The sequence below is a fragment of the Buteo buteo genome, chromosome 16 (assembly GCF_964188355.1).
Source record: "Buteo buteo chromosome 16, bButBut1.hap1.1, whole genome shotgun sequence".
NCBI classification, from domain to species: Eukaryota; Metazoa; Chordata; class Aves; order Accipitriformes; family Accipitridae; genus Buteo; species Buteo buteo.
Genome location: NC_134186.1, coordinates 12,236,122 through 12,252,959, shown reverse-complemented (window position 1 = coordinate 12,252,959; position 16,838 = coordinate 12,236,122). Strand labels below are relative to the sequence as shown.

General features: G+C 37.0%; 1 protein-coding gene across 1 annotated transcript in view; it reads right to left on the bottom strand.

The window, feature by feature from the left end:
* LOC142040578 (uncharacterized) overlaps window positions 1–16,838 on the bottom strand; it is a 44,001-nt gene that overhangs the window by 20,535 nt on the left and 6,628 nt on the right. The window contains exons 5-25 of the mRNA XM_075048661.1: window positions 16,614–16,728; window positions 16,036–16,126; window positions 15,541–15,626; window positions 12,175–12,276; window positions 10,288–10,398; window positions 9,799–9,868; window positions 8,874–9,011; window positions 8,625–8,789; window positions 7,790–7,884; window positions 6,638–6,764; window positions 5,817–6,072; window positions 5,153–5,202; window positions 4,426–4,526; window positions 4,142–4,293; window positions 3,461–3,599; window positions 3,246–3,359; window positions 2,742–2,921; window positions 1,998–2,237; window positions 1,272–1,428; window positions 540–668; window positions 37–178 (exon numbers count right to left, since the gene is read on the bottom strand). Of these exons, the coding sequence (XP_074904762.1) occupies window positions 37–178; window positions 540–668; window positions 1,272–1,428; window positions 1,998–2,237; window positions 2,742–2,921; window positions 3,246–3,359; window positions 3,461–3,599; window positions 4,142–4,293; window positions 4,426–4,526; window positions 5,153–5,202; window positions 5,817–6,072; window positions 6,638–6,764; window positions 7,790–7,884; window positions 8,625–8,789; window positions 8,874–9,011; window positions 9,799–9,868; window positions 10,288–10,398; window positions 12,175–12,276; window positions 15,541–15,626; window positions 16,036–16,126; window positions 16,614–16,728 (2,760 nt within the window). The remainder of the gene's footprint in view (window positions 1–36; window positions 179–539; window positions 669–1,271; window positions 1,429–1,997; window positions 2,238–2,741; window positions 2,922–3,245; window positions 3,360–3,460; window positions 3,600–4,141; window positions 4,294–4,425; window positions 4,527–5,152; window positions 5,203–5,816; window positions 6,073–6,637; window positions 6,765–7,789; window positions 7,885–8,624; window positions 8,790–8,873; window positions 9,012–9,798; window positions 9,869–10,287; window positions 10,399–12,174; window positions 12,277–15,540; window positions 15,627–16,035; window positions 16,127–16,613; window positions 16,729–16,838) is intronic.

The window sequence follows — 16,838 nt, the reverse complement described above, 5'->3', positions numbered from 1 at the left end:
TTAAACTCAACATTTAAAAATCTTTACTAATCCTACCATGATTGACAATTCTGCTTTGAAGGCATCTGCATTCCTGGTTTGTAATTTTTTCCATTTTCATAACAACCACAATTAGAAACACACGTCATGGTTTCTTCATCAAAATAGGGCTTATTCTTTGGACAGTGTGGATAGCAGCCTGCAATTAAAAAAAAAAAAAAAGAAAAAAAGAGAGTTATGTTGACACTAGGCCTTTCACAAGTAGAAGTAACTCTATACTCTGCTTATATCTGCTTTCCTCAAATTATCCCATACAGTAAGTGGAATTTCAGACACTGTTACTGCTATTCCTTTGACTACGCATTAAGCTTTGGAGCATTTTGTCCTCATCTTCACTCCGAAAAAGGTCATGATCCATGAGGGAGTAAGATACTAATTAGAAAATCTCTTCTTATAATTTCTAACATAAACATGTCATACACTGAGCAATATAAATTTTGTTAATCATATTACATTTTAGCTTTTTATAAGTAGAATGAGATGTGCGTAATTATGTTTACCTTCCAAACCTCTCAACTCATGAAGGCAGTTCCCACTCGGATTATTGCAGGTCTTCATACAAGGGGCTCCACATGGCTTGTAGTGCCACTCACACTCCCCTTGCGGATTGTAGTAATCACAGAACAGAGCTAGAGGAAGAAGAAATGACAGAAAAAGACCTTTGATCTTTTTGCTCTACAGTCTTTCAGTTTTTCTGGGTAAAAATCCCAGGTGATCAGCATAATCACATGGGTGGTGAACAGTATATTGTCTTATTTCTAATTTAATACAGTTGTTACACTTCTACCACCTTTTGACACCAATACTGTTATAAAGCATAGAAACAGAGCTACACATTAAGCATAAAAAATCAATTAATTGAATCACTGATTTTAGCTAGTATGCACTAATATTTATTCACACTAAACCTGATGTAGACAGGTGGGAGTGTAATATAATATTATAGTTCACCACTTGTGTATCATGATTGACAAGTAAATCAGACACTAATGACACCACTGGTAAAGTTACTATCAATGGTTTCATTTTAAGAAGATGGATTGGCTTCCAGTGATTTATCCAAAATGCTTTGTGGTTTGTTTTTTTTTTTTTTTCTGTTTTTAGAATACAGCAGTTCCTCTTACAAATACAATTTTATCCTTCTTTCTTTTTTCTTTCTACTTGTTTTTCTTTTTTTCTTTTCTGTTTTCTTTCCCTCTGACCCCTTCAAAAAGAAGTAGGGTGAAACTCACGACAAATGGACGGAGTTCTCCATGAAATGCAGATGTCCAGCTCATTGCACGCTTGAGCATAGGCAGCCACTGCTGTACAGAAACATTCACAGTCTCCTCCAGTGTCGCAGGCACAAGCATCATCCACGCATGCTTGATAATATTCATTTGGTTCAACCTGTTGGAGAAAACATTTGAGTTTTCATGCACTTGTCCTCTTTGAAAAGGTATTCACTGTCCTAAAAAAGCTGAATAAAATATCTGAAACTGACAACTCTATATGTGTGAGAAAGGTAAGAGAGGAAGAAACCATGAGAATGCTTTGAAAAAAGAGGAAAATGTAGAATAAAGCTATTACTAATAAGTTGTAATGCTAAGAACTATTTGGTGTTGAAGATACATTTGCAGAAAGAATACTGTTACATTACTACAAGCTAGCACACAGTTATATATATATATATTAGTAGAAAATGATGCCATTAGAAAATAAACATAACCTGAGATTTATTTGTGGTTGTCCCTTCTATTAAAAACCCTACAACTATCAATTTCTTTAGTGCACTAGTTCAAGGCACAAGCTGAGAAAATGAAACTGAAAATACTTTCTATGCAGTCTTCCTGGAACTTGATCTGACTTCACTTTGTCAAGGATGGCAAAGTGTATTTTAGTGTTTTTTCAGCTATCCCACATGAAAATTAATGTAATCTCTTGCTCCAGAGAATTTAAGACTGAAGTTTTTGTCATACCTGGGAGTGACACTTGGTAAACACTTCGCTGGTAATGATGCTGCATTGCTTTTGTGCCCAGGCTTTCCTGTATGGGTTCGCAGTGCATGGATCCTTGGTACGATTGGCATTTGGGCAATTAGAAGACACTTTCCAGCTATTGGCAAACTCCAGCACATTTCCTACCACAGACTGACTGCGAGTAGTGAAGTCATTATTTCCATTGCCATCATAGTTTCCGCAAAGTCCACAGACATGTCCCTGGATGGGGATAAACGCAAAATGACAAAGATTAGTAAGGTACAGTTTCTCAGTATCTGCAAGTAACAGACCTCAGGATGAATCTTATTTAAGGTTATCAGGGCCTCTTCATTAACAGTCTTGGACACTTTCATAAAATATCTTTCATGAAAGGATGTCTCTAACATTGTCAGGAAGGATAAGGATAGGAAGCAGAGTAGACTCATGGTTTTTGTTCTTAGTATTGAGCTAATTAGTTTAACCTAATCCTGAACATATCTTTTCAGTGAGGGCTTTTTATGAAGAAAGCTACTCTGTAGTTGCTCTTGTGCCATTGCTGAATAATGTAATTTAAGGAAAATGTGTAATACACAACATAAGTCAACACTACAAGGATAATAAAATGCAATTGCTGCTCTTTCAGTCTTCTGGTTACAGCCTAAATTTCCATTTTTTTCCCTTTCAGAGGTAACATGAATATGTTTCAGAAATAATTTTATCCAGGTTTTGGATTTTAAAATGTACCTGAAAGTTAGGACTAAGTTTGATGAATATACTGGTTTTCTTGTCCCACATGAGTATCAGGCCAACAGTAGTGTCAACCACCAGGTAGATACCCATGGAACGGATTTGGAATGGCATTTTTCCTCCAGGTGTCCTCTGGATGACATCAGAGCGTCCATCACTGAGTACCAGCTCATAGTTCTAAGACAGGAAAAGAAAAAGAGACCAATTAAAAAAGTCACCTATTGGGTACAGTTTTATATATTACCAGTAACTGTTACTGAAATAACAACTCTATCATCAAAATGATTCTATTAAACAACCTCATGTTAAGCAATTTCTCTTTAGAATTCCCTACTTTGCTTTCTCTAGCAGAGAGCAGAATCATTAGTAGTGAGCAAAGAAGTGTAGTAACATTTCCACTGTCTTGGAGAACACTTCTACAATGCAGTCTATCGGGGACAGCTTGTTCCATTCTTCTGGCACATTAGGCCTGGGGTACAACTTATTAAAGAAAATACTTACCCCCAGGAAAACTTTAATAGACTTAGAGCAGGTGGTTCCTGTAGTGCCACATGGAATGTTCTCAGTGATGACTCTGAAGGTTCCCTGATTCATACCTTGTTGACCACAGTAGTTCTGGAACAGGGGAATGATATTTAGTGTTAACTATGCTACATAGTCATATGTAAAATGCAAGGTACTTTGATAGTGCAAAAATCTGGGAAGGACTCTGTTACCTGGACCAGAACATATTCACAGTCTCCTTCAAAATCAAAGCGTTTGCCATCAAAGGTGGTGTAATGCCCATCTCCATAAACAGAACAGGTTTCCAGGCAAGGTTCCTCAGAGCAGTGCCATTTTCTGTTTCTACATGTGCTACATAAGAAAAAAAGCACTCTGAATGTAAAAACCAGACATACACACAATACAGCTATATGTACATTCCTGCATGTACATCAATCCAATTTTAAAATGTGTTAAGCCTATACTGAAAAAATAAAGTTTGCTTATTCTCAGAAATGCAGCATAGCTCAAAAGCCTTCAGGATTTACCCAAAGTCTGTGTTACTTCATGATGTCATGAATAATTTGGATTAGAAAATACTTTAAATCTTTCACATTTCCAAATCTTGTTGGATGTATTGAAATGTAGACATTCCGTGTGAGGAAAAAGCTTTCTTGACTCCAATGAATACAACATCCAAGCCATACCATTCTTCTGACCACTTGTCATTTCTGTGCTGAGTGCCACTATAAAAACCAGACAGAGCTTGCTTTTTAGGTACTAAGTGGATCATCTTATGTAGGATTCCTTCCTATAAACCTTGATACTGCTAGAGTGAAATGCTATAATTCACCTAGAGCTTAAACTATTTGCTTTCAGATGCTTGAAAATAACATTTTTCAACATGCTCTTACCAGTTATTACAGCCAACTCTGATTGATTCTCCTGGACTGTAGGAGTTCCCATTATGAACACATGGACAGTCTTCTGGAGCTATACAGCCACGTTTACCATCCAACACTTGATTGTGAGGACATACACAGCCAGAGACACATTGGGTTCTGTACTGTAAGGACCGTATAGAAAACATGACTTGAAACATTTATTTCCCTGATGAAAGAGTCAAGCTGGAGCTGGTAATTGTAAAAGAGATCTAGTTTAATATGCTTTCAACTGGGTATAAAGAGTCTACACTTACACATTCCATATCTAGAGTCTGACAGCTCTTCTGGCATCCTGCTCCTACCACATCTGCAGTGGCATTGCCACAGTCTATATAGACCATGGGAGGTACGCAGACTGAAAGAGAGAAAAGCCATGAGAAATGTGAGATCAACCATGTATTTATATCTTCACGTTTCCTTAATGCAGGCTGAAGGAAAAAAAAAAGGGGGGGGGGGAGACTCCTTTGTGAGATATGTGTACCTTAATATAAAGCATTTGACCAGAAAGAGAAACTGAATATTGTTTTGAAGTCATGCTCATCTGGTTTTTGTGCTTAAGCTTGGACTACTCATAGAAATTAATGTTTAGTTAGCTTCATGAAACACTTCCTTTCAGGGAAGAAAAAAAAAAAGAAGAAAAGAAAACAAAGATCCTGGTTTATGTTGTATTTTTTAGGCTTTTAGTACTTTTATTTTATTTTAAAAGTGGACGGTTTTCTCCTCATGTTCAGTGAGGTGACCAAGTATTCTTTTCCCCTGGGTAACCCAGGGGGTTATAACTTGTTTCAGCCATCTGAAAGGTAAGACAGTATTTCTTTACATTTTAGGAATATCCTCTACATTACAGAAGTCATCAGTTCATTTTCTTGTTTTTTTCAGACTTGTACAATTTGCTTCATTATGACAAAAAAAAAAAAGAGAGAACTGAAAAGGGTAAACATGGAAAGGAAGAATTAAAGAAAATCTTAAGTGATATGTTACCTGGTTCAGGTTTCTCTCCAATGCAGCTCAGCTTTCCATAGGTGCAAGTGCTATAAAAAAAAAGAAAAAGACAACGGATATGTTTTTGCTTTTCCTTGTTAAGTTTCAGCTTGTTTCCTAATGAATTTGAAATAATGAAAAATTACTGTGTGATAAAACAGAGAAAATATGTCCTTTATCAGATTGTTAGTACTGTTCAAAAGTATTTTATGTTAGAGCAGACAAAAATACAAGCATATTCTACATAAAGACACGTTTGCTCTGTCCATTTGCCTGTTTAAAAACTGTCCTTCAGAACAGTTCAGGTTCCATTCATAATGGGAATAATCTGTAATGGGATTATTAAGCATTTTTCACCATGGAACAAGTGTTTTACAGTCATGGATAAGAAAAGTATGTGTGGTGGGGAATGAGCAACTGGGTGGGAGTTTGGCTGTTAGCCAAGGCTAACCTACCACAGTATGGTTTGTTGAATTCCTGTAGTAGTCTAAGTACAATCTTCTGAACATAGATAGCCCTAACAATTTTTTAGGATCTGTGATTTTTTTTTTTGATTGAAATTATTAGGGAGAGAAATGCATATGACTTGAATAGATGCATAACATGTATAAGGTTCCATGATTGCCAATATCCATTCTCATTCCTTTGTTTACAAATCTCTTACCAGACAACACCATTATCATGAATAACTTCTCCAGAAGACAGAGGCATTCCTTTGTAGTAACAAGGACAGCTAGAAGCAGGCACACATTTGCCACTTTCATCCATGTAGGTTCCATTTACGCAGGTGCAGCCATCAACTGGGACAAACTTGATGCTGCATGTGACATCAGGCTCACTCAGAGACCGACAGGTGGGTTGACAGGAATCGACATTGTAAGTGTACTTCAAGGATTTCGGACACAAGGTGGTGTATTTTGCTTGAAAGTAAAAAGGCGAGTTACATCTGTAGTTCATTTAAGAATCAACGTAGGTATAAATGCAGTATTTGAGGTGAAGTATATATCATAAACATTACAATATATGTACATATACTTTACTGATATCCTTGATAATATAATTATTTTTTTTGTACTGCTAGGGCAGAATTTTTTCCTATGTGTCACAAATACAAATGTTTTGTTCAGGTTAAAAGAAGAAAAAAGTTCAATTATATTAATGCATAGTGTGTTTTTTCTTCATTGCTATTTTCATATTTTTTGTCAAAGTAAACTGAGAAACACTCCACTTATTTTATTCCTATTGCAAGGGTATTGAGGTCCATGTTGCTGCTTCTCGTTCTGAGCAAGCAGTCTAACAGAGACTCTTTTTTATATTTCTCCCTGCTTACTGCTTGTCTTTTATTGTATTCCCTTCCTCCTCGAATTTTTGAAAGTCAATGCCATACTCAAAATTTAACACAATTTACTGTGGGAATCCCCAAGAGCTGCTGTGTGGGGCATTCTGGATGATCATTTTCAAGAGGCAAAGGGATGTAGAACTTACTGCAGGCTTTGCTCCTCCATCCAGTGATCACAACTCCTTTAGCAGCACAGGCCCTGACATAGCTGGAAAGGGCAGCACACATGCAGTCCTCACTCTTCTCACAGTTACACGTGTCAAACATGCAGTTCTAGGGACAGAGGATGATGTATGATTGTCAGATTGTTGTATCAAAGCCATGGCGCTCTCTACTTTTTAGTGTCATGCTCGTTAGAGCTAAAAGTGAGTGTAATCCATATGCATAAACAAACATATGCCTGTTTTTCACTTGAAGATTTCACTGAGCACTTTCAAAAAAGATTCTTTGCAAGGAGAGAGAGTAATTAGAGGTCCACAATTTTAAACTATTTTTTCTTTTTCTTGTTCTTTTTTACTTTTTCAGGTGTTGGTAGGTTTCCCAACTACTTTCAGTTTGCAGTCACTGTGCCATACATACTTAGAGCAAGCAGAGGGTATCTGAATGCCACCCAGCTTTTAGGGGTTAGGCTTAGGAGCTTGGGCTCTCTGCATCAGAGGAACAAAGAAAACAAGAAGTCATTTAACGTGTAACTATGCTGGGCAAGGTCACTATAATATTGTCATTCCAGAAGATGTTGAACATAATCTTATAGATTTCCAGTAACAGGGAGAATTTGTAAAGTCCTCAGGCAGTCTGTTCCAGAGCTTCATTGTCTTGAATTCCTGGAACATTTTTGTTCACATCTTATCTAAATCTCTTTGCTGCTTCTTACATGCATTTCTTGCCTTGTCCTTGGATATATGCAAAAGCCTTCTGAGAGCAGTTCAGAGCAACTAAGCAAAGTGCTAGTTAAGATTCTGACTAAAGCTTTCCTCATATCTCAGGAGGGACAGCTTGTGTCCTTTGACCTCATAAGAAGTCCAGGGAGTCCAAACTCCTAGCTTAGGCATTTAGGTTAGTACCTAAAAATATGGGCAGCAGAAATACAGCTGTAAGTTTATCCTCCTGGGAATGAAAAGAAAGGTACCTTTACAAAGGAGTTATTATCATGATGTGGAGATAAAAATGAACCCTTGGCTTGAAAAGAATGACCATGAATGCATCTCCTCCCAATTGGCAAGTTCTTCTCTCAGGTGTTAGTATCAGAAATCTGAGTCTTTTTCTTTTGTATGGGAAAAAAGCTAAGAGGCAAGTACCTTCTGGTAAACTTCAGGATTCACTGTTGAGTGACATTCAGCAAAAGGTCCCATGGTATCAGAAAGCAGTCCACACCAGTGCTGAGCATACTGGTCTGTGAATTGAATACATAAGAAATTCTGTTGCACTTCATTGTCTAAACTCTTGTCCCAATGTAACTATACTTCCTGCAGGGAAATTGCAGGAGCTTAACTTTAAAACAGAATTCAGCTGTGAATTTGCTGAAACACAGTCTTTCACTTCCTCTATACAGAAATATGAACGCTTAATAAACTGAATGCTCTTAATTCATGGTAGTTGTCATGGAATAAACTAAGACATCCTTAGCTGAATTTTGAAAATGAAGGTTCACATTGTGAATTAAAAATATGCTAGTTCATCTCAGAAAACAGAACACAGTGGCTTGTGAATGCTCAAAACTTACATATTTCATTGGGTGAAATGGAGCCTGAGAGCTACGAAGCTCTGAATTGTAAGTCTCATTCTCAGTTTAACAGTAGAAGGACCACACCGTGTCCAACCTTCAGTGAGGCTATGCACAGCTTTTTTCCTGTATGACAATCAGTCCTTTCCAGGAATGGATCCCTGCTATGCTGTATGGTTTGTTTCCCTTACGTAAGTTGGCAAAAACACTTGCTTTCTTTATGCAAAAAAATACTTTTGAAGATCCAAAATATTATCCTAGTTATTAGAAGACTTCTAGTATCAACTGAGCAAAATAGTGTGTGTGCAAATGGTCCACTTATTTTGGCTAAATACTTGGTGATAGATCAACTTATTCCTTCTTTCCATCTTAAAAGAGAACAGCAAGAGGTTACTATATGCTGAGCTTACCATTTTGTATGCTGACAGTACAGGGGTTCTCAAAGGTATTTTTGGCATCAGGACAATCAGCCCGAGTTTTCCAAGTATTGCCAAAAGCAGCTGAAGTACCCTCTATTACACCACTGGTGGTTTTGAAATCATCTGTCTGCATGTCATTGAAGTTTCCACAGAGACCTAAAAGGAAGCAAATAGGCTGTGTACATCTCCTACAGAATGAAGCATACTGATGAAGGCCGTTGTTACAATAAGATCACTTACCGCAGGTCTGCCCTTTATGTGATGGGTCTAAGTCTATAAAAAGTTGCATGAGAGGCATGAGCTGAACCTGTAGCTGAAGACCAAAAGATGTTTGCAGAATGATGAAGAAAGATGATGGTCTGAAGATGGTGACATTTGCTAGGGACATAAGAACATAAGAGTTATAATTTCATACAAGATGAGCAGCTGAAATGACTGTTCATTATATAGAGAGATTCTACAGTTGTGTTTGATATGATCCTAATTTCTGAAGAACTGGGGGGGAAATGATCCATATGGGATTTAAAATCCAGCACCAAACCAGACTCTCTTTACCCTAAACAACAAATGTATAAAACCCCTCCACTTTCTGTCGCGTATTTTAAAATAAGGGGAAGAACACACACTTCTGTTGCTATTTAAAAGACCACATTTGCTTGATGGAAATTATATACCATGATTTAGTGCTAGACTCCAACCTGGACCTATTCTGTTCTTTCAGGGTTTGCTTTCTGTTCAGGTGCAGTAGTATGTGAGAAGAACTGGCATGAGAGAAACTCTCCAGTCATAAATGTGCACTAAGCAAAAGGACAGAAGGAACACAGGAAACTAAACAATTTGAGATATCGGAGTCCTGTTGCATATCAGAATTTTCCTTTCCTCTCTTATGGCAATGTTTGGATCTGGAAATGTGCAATGATGCTATTTGCTTGAATTGAATCTCCATTTAATTAGATATTGCTAAAATTAGACCATAATTTTGCTAAAATGATGAGTTAAACAGGCAAACCCTATTACTTAAAAAATGAGAGACTATGCTCTATTGGAGTACCTTGGTTTTGCTGCAGTGTAACCAAAGGTAAAATTTGACTTTAGATTAAATGATGTAATAACATTTTGAAGTCAAAAAAGAGAAAAGTTGCAGAAGTCTTCCAGAGGAACTTACCTGCAGAGAATGGCAGCTGCGTGTAGATCTTATTTACAAATACGCTGCCAGAAGGCTGGATCACTATGTTCTGTCCACAAGAAAAGACAAAGATTTTTTCAAGCATATTTAGGAAAGGTAAAACACTTTCCAAATATTTTCTATCTAGTATTCTTCAGGATAAAGGAAAAAAAATAGGGGGAGACTGTGATGATGTTCTGATTCCTATACCATTTCTTTAATCTTTATTACAGTGGTTCATCGACTGTCAAAACAAACAAGCAAAAACCCTAAGACAACTAAATGACAGAAGACTACTAGGATCTTGACTTCCAATGTATCTCCTTTATGCTAAATTTTTCTTTGAGTAATGTTCAAATGAGATACAACAACAAAAAAAAAGAGTGCAGATTTCCTGCGTGTGCTGTTATGTGTCATTTGCAAACTACTTGTCTATTAAGCTTTGAAAACATCCCTGCAGAATGTTAGGTGTCTACATTTGCTACTTACAGTTTGTCCTCCACTTAGGCTGACAGCTATACCCTTGAGGCATGTCTCAGTGTCAGTCAGGCCACACTTGTGGATATCTCCCAGAACAGTGAACTCATTGCTGTCACAGAGCTAAAAGAATACAAAATATATTGTTAAAAGGATTTGTTATATTAAAATATTGTTATGTTAACAAGGTTCAAACTCAAATGGCATTCTTAGTAAAGTGGTCCTTTTAAAATATTGTTAATTCCTTTTCTTCCAGCTCATACGTTCTTACATATATGCATAGAGTCACCAGGTAAGGTGCATTCATGCAGTCTGCACAGTGGAAGTTATCTATTACTTCTGACATTTAAGGGCAAGTTAGACATATCAAGCTGAACATTAAAATTTCCTAATGTTTTGGTAATAGTAGTTCCTAATGTTTAGTTAATACTAGTTTAATATGCTAGAGAAGGAGAAGGAAGTGTGCCTTTCTTGCCCACTGGTTATGGTGTTTACCTGGGAGGGGAGAGAAATTGTTTCCGGTTTTTTCTGCACTGAATAGATTATCAAGGAAACAGTGATTTGGTCATTCTTTTAACAGGTAGGAAAAATGCATTTAAATATCCTCTCATAGGAGAAAATTAAGCTAATATCACTATTCACTAAGCTACTGAATAAAGGCAAAATTCAGTTTTTCTCTTGGTTCTGATTTTCATTGGACTCTGTTCTGTAAGGTATATTCAAAGTGTGCCTAATGGCCAAGACATTACAGGGAAACATGCAGAAGGCTGTGATTCTGAATGTGTCTTATAATTTTCTTGGTGTAATGAAGATTAAATTAAGGACAGCTGAGTTGCAGAATTACAGCCATCTGGAAATTTAATGTTAAAATTGTGGGCTTTTTGACTTTTTACGTCCACATTTAGGGGTTTTCTGTACCTCCAGAGCCTCTGAGAATCTAATTTTATGTGTTGGTGCCAAAAGGTGAGTTTAGCATGTAAGTCTGATCTATGTTCCCATTGTAGATTGAGCCCAGTGCTCATGAAACTCATTAAAAAGTTTCATTGATTTAGTCTAACCTATTTCTAAATTACCTCATTCTAGCTAATTTCTAAGTTCTTACAGTTCTCTTTCTTGGTGACATTCAGTTTGAGCTTTTTGAGAACAGATTTTATATAATATGAAGTTTTTATGAAAATTGTTTACATCACTCATCCAATACAAATAAACATCAAATATACCTAGGGTTCTGAAAATCTGCAAATCTGTAGTCATTATTTTAGATATATCTACTCAGAACTCAGTCCTTACTAATCTAAAAAACTCTAGTAAATCTTAGGTATTTTTGTAAGCCATCAATTTCTAATTCAAGTTTTAGAATACACATACAACTTAGATTTTTGCTTTTAAACTCTAGAATCTTCAGTGTTTACTGGGGAAGACTGTTTGGAGGGTTGATCATCTTAATGAAATAACTCCTCTCACATGAATGCTGTATAATAATAATTCCTTTACAAATACTGTTAATAAAATAAGCCATTGAACTATATTAACTATGACAAAAAGGACAGTACCAATGGATGTAATAAACACATTGCTCAGAAAGAGTAGTTATAAAACACCGGACAGGCAATATTTAATTAAAAAATTAATGGGAAGCATGGAGATTGTTTCATGGAATCTAAAAACTCAGTGCAATTCTTAAATGATGATCAAAGAACACAAAACTACTACAATATGTTTATTTAGTATAACCCTAACAGAAAGCCCCCTGAAATTCATTTAAGGCTCCATGTGGAACCTCTAAATTTCAGAAAGTTGATGTGATTGCCAGTAGTTTTAATTAAACAACATTATATATAATTAAAAAAATTTCCTTTAGCATATTGCTTTATAGCAAGGATTCTGACTCATTTTTACCTTTGTTAGGACATAGCTACAGTCTCCGAAGAAGGAATAATATTTCTCATCAAATGTTGAAATGTGGGAGCCTCCTTCAATACTGCAAGATCCAGGGCATGACTGGGTGATACAAGACCATTCACCTCCAGCACAGGTACTGAAATGAAGAAAGCATTCAGTAACCTTGGGTAATGCAAGTATAAATGAAATAAGAGACAATAAGGGCAGTTGATGCCTTAATTTTCCTCTTGAAGCATTGATCATACTGTCAAAGAAACCAACATTGCTTTGAAATCTCAGAATAAATATGGGGCAGGCACATTTATATTAGTGATAATGTTTTATATATTGCTGTTCATTTCCAATCTTTGGACAGAATTCAGTCTTGGTGAACCTGGCATCCATTCTGCTGCGTATGAAGGATCGCCCCTCATCTTCCTTAGCATGGCTCAAGCTTCAAACATGCTAAGTATTTCTTGGAAAATAACATGCATGTTTGTTGTTCTTGTATTCATAGGTAGATAGGTGCATTTGCATACACTTATGCAATAATACTTCAGTAATTACAGTGATATTTTAAAAATATATATCATATCTGTCAAGCATGCCTCTCAAATGTGATCTCCCGCTCTGTCTAATGCCACATGTCCCTAAATGTCACGTCCTCCATAGTATTTACCTGAGCATCCTACTATTACACTATAGTGCTACAAAGGATGCAACACAGTAATTCACATTTTTAAACACTTCTGGTATTTGAATTTGATTGTCTCCTTTAACTGATTGGTCTTGAAATTGGAGTACCTATATGTAAACTCAAATTTTTTGCTTCTACGTGTGAGGAGAAAACAGAGATGTAAGTATCCTCTAAAAATGTGTAATCAAGGAAGTTCAGTTGATAAGTATTTCCTCATTTCTTTTTAAGAGGAAATTAGTAATTTTTCCCCGTCTTCAAAATGTTCAGGTAATGCACCTAAGAAAAAAAAAAGTATGAGAAAGAGAGTATGTTACCATGATCTGCATTTAGATGAGAAGGAAGCACCAGGAGCATAAGTTTCACCTTCATAGGTACAGTAACATTCTTGACGGGGAATGCAGCCAGCACCATTAATGTCATCAAATACCATTCCTAGGGAAAAAAAAATGGTCTGTTACTTATTCTATGCACTGCAGAACCTGCTTTTGTACAGGTATCTGGCAGATGCCTGAAAGCATGTTCCATTTCTTCTTTATTACACAGAAAATGAATAGAAAGTACTTTAAAATAATAGGATGCCAGCTATGTAGGGATTGAAGGGCTATGTTCCATTGAAGCCTATCTAAAATCTTAGGGTGATTGAAAGAGACCTCTAGGGAAATACCTTTCTGTTGTTGACTTCATTAGAATAAAATTACGAAGAAAATTACTAGATAATGAGGTGGAATAGATGAACCACTTGTGAGACTGCCCAGGGACATATTTGTACAGTAAATATTTCTATACCCAAAGGCAGAGGATTATCTAAGAGAAGTCAGTGCTATTATACAAACACGTGCTGGTGAATTCTGTGAGATGTCATGGAGGATGGGCAGAAGAGCTGCAAGGGGTGAAGATCCTACCATGCAGTCACTCACAAGAGCAACAATTCTCAACCCCAGAAGTAAGCATGCACAAAAAGAACACATTTGCATTGTTTGTCTTGTAGTGATATTCAGTTCTCATGCATAATTCTCTGAAGCACCAGATTTTACACACTGCCTAGTGCTCTCTCAGCTTCTTGTTGTTTAGACATGCAGCACTGGACAGGAAGGGTTTGGTAATTTGGGGAGCCAGATGCAGCTTCGCCAACACCAGGAGTTACCATTGTGGGCAAAATGTGATTAAACATTACATACTTTCTGTGAACTGAACATGGATGCTGAGAATAGAAGACTTCCCCTTATTGTTAGGAGTGAAGTATCTTATTCTCAGTTCAGTCATTATGTACATCTCAGGCACATTTGTTGTTTAAAAGGACATTTTTAGCAATCTGAATAGAAATGATGCATGTGTATCAAGGAAGAAATGCAGTTATTACTTTGATGATAATAACAGTGATGATGTAATGAGAATGATACAGAGCATGAAAGTTGTTAAATGTGTGCAGGTAAGTGCTCTAGCCATCCTGGATATGAAAAATGGGCAGGAAAGAAGCTTGCCTGGAGGACAGACGCAGCCATCTGTACAATGATCTTCACAAAGTGCAGATCGTTCCGGGTTGCTGCACGTGTCAGAGCAGGGGGAGCCACACTCCTGGTATTGCATGTTGAAAGGACATGATTTGGCTGAAAGAAGAAAGAGTACTATAATGCTGACTTTTCCTTTGAAATGTTAAGGAAACAGTACTCGCAATTTAGGATGTTTTCTGTCAAGATACAATGGGGAATCCTGATCCAAGTGAAGGCTGCAACATTTTAGACTTTCTGATATATATCAAAACCCCTTAGTAATGCAAACTACTCTAAACTTCCATATTCCCAAAGTCTTGAGTATGCTCAGGTTAAAACTGATTTCATGAAAATTACATGCACCTTTAAACAGCTGTCGTCTTTAGGAAAAAAAGTCACATATTTGAAGTTTACTAGATATGGGTAGTAAGCACAGGTGAAAGTCCATTCCTGAGATACTTACGGCAAAGTCCTGAGGTTCTCCAGTTCAGAGGCTGTCCCCCTGCATGAGCGCACTGCCGGGAGTACTCAGCAAAGGTGTTGCACATGCAGAAGTCAGCCATAGAGCTATCACAGTGGCATAGGTCTTGTATGCAAGTTTCAATGTAGTCCTGGACATTCACAAGTGCATTACAGCTTGTAAATGCTTTACTGGTTAATACTGTCTCACAGATAGAAGCCTAGGATGGAAAATAGAGGTTAAACAAGGGTTTGGAAAATATGAAACTAAATATTTAAGGCATGTAGCAGAACAAACCAAAGGTCCATCTGGTCCAGAAACCTGTCCAATAGTAGCCATAAGCAGATGTTTAGGGAAAGGTACAACAATAAGGCAAGTACACATGGAACTCCTTTGATTAACTCCCATATCTTCCCATATCTTGAGCTACTTTCAGGTCAGGTGACTTTATACAGTTTCTTTGTATTAAGACAACCCCAGTGAATTTCTCTTTCTTGAAAATATCCAGTCTTCTCTTGGAAGGGGAATGCAACTTTTTAGCATTCACTTTAGCAAAGAACAAAAAATTAAATTTAGAAAAATTTTCTTTCTAGACCAATGGTTGAGTCATATTCATGCTATATTTTTTCCAATTCTAACAAATTTTCTCCAAAGACAGGGAGAATGTATTTTACACTGAGAAAACAAATTTTAAGCAAGGTGGTTCTTACAAATTCAGCTGAGCAGTTCACCGGAACACTAGGAGGAATAGGATCAGCACACTGCTCTGTGGGTCCATCCATCTTCTGCTTATTCCCAAACTGAATGGGAGTCAGTTTTGTGTCTGTAAAAAGCAGTCCAAATATTAGAATAATATTTACTGGTTTACTGGCTTTTGCATGGACATATTTTCTTTTGTGACACTACCCACTATGGCATGAACAGTGATTACCAAATAATATCATTATAATATGAAAGGCAAAAGGAGATGAAGAAGTTACACAGGGAACTGGATCCTAACTATTGAAAACGAGTTGAAAGTTGCATGTGGCAAATCTTAAAAGATCTAACAGTGATGGAAGCAGCCTAATACATCTCAAAGCCCTGACTCTATACACAACTGACATCATAGAAATGCCTGAAGAAGTATCACTAGTTTTGCAGTTAATACAACCCACAACCTATGTTACAGCATACTACTAAAAGAAAGAAAAACAAAGCACCAATACTTCATAATGCTTTTTATTACTTACTCTCTGAAATAAATTCATTGTTAATTGGAATTCCATTGAAGTCCCCACAAAGTCCACAAGTTTGATTGGCATATTTCTTATCTAGTTCCACCTAAAAGAAATAAGGAAAGAGAGCTTAGGTTCATAGTAACATCAGCCTTGATGGTTAGGAACACAGCCTACACCAATATTGCTTATGTACTCAAAATTAGACATATGTATGCTGTGCAGACTGTGTTGTGTGGTAACAAGGTGGGCACCGTTGGGAAGGTCAGTGGCCACCAAGAAAAGATTGGTCTTATTCTAGCCCTGGGGCTGCGAACAACAGCGCATTGCCAGGTCTGGAATCTGAGCAATACTTCACTGTGAGGTGGAAACTTTATAATTGGGGGTCTATTGATCCTAAGCTGAGATGGATGGTAAAAAAAAAAAAAAAAAAAAAGGGAAACTGGGAGAAGACTGGAAGACAGAACAATCCACTAAAAATGGACACAGATCCAAAAGTAACTAATACCTGCCTGGCTGATTAAGACTGCAAAGATGTAAACAGACTATTTTCAAAATACAGGCTTTCTGCCATATTTTGGATGTTTGCTTACCAGGAGGGCATCTTCTTTATTCCAGAGGAAGGTCAGTCCTAACTTGGCAGAAACTTTCAAATAGCTGTTACTTCTCTCTATCAAGACTCCCATATGGCTGTAGGGCATCTGAACCCTGGGGAAAGATCACCATAATTCAGCAGGTGGTAGGGACAGAATATCCATTGAATATCCACACTGATATCCTTTCTCATTCTCTTTGAGAAGCTTCAACATACATACATA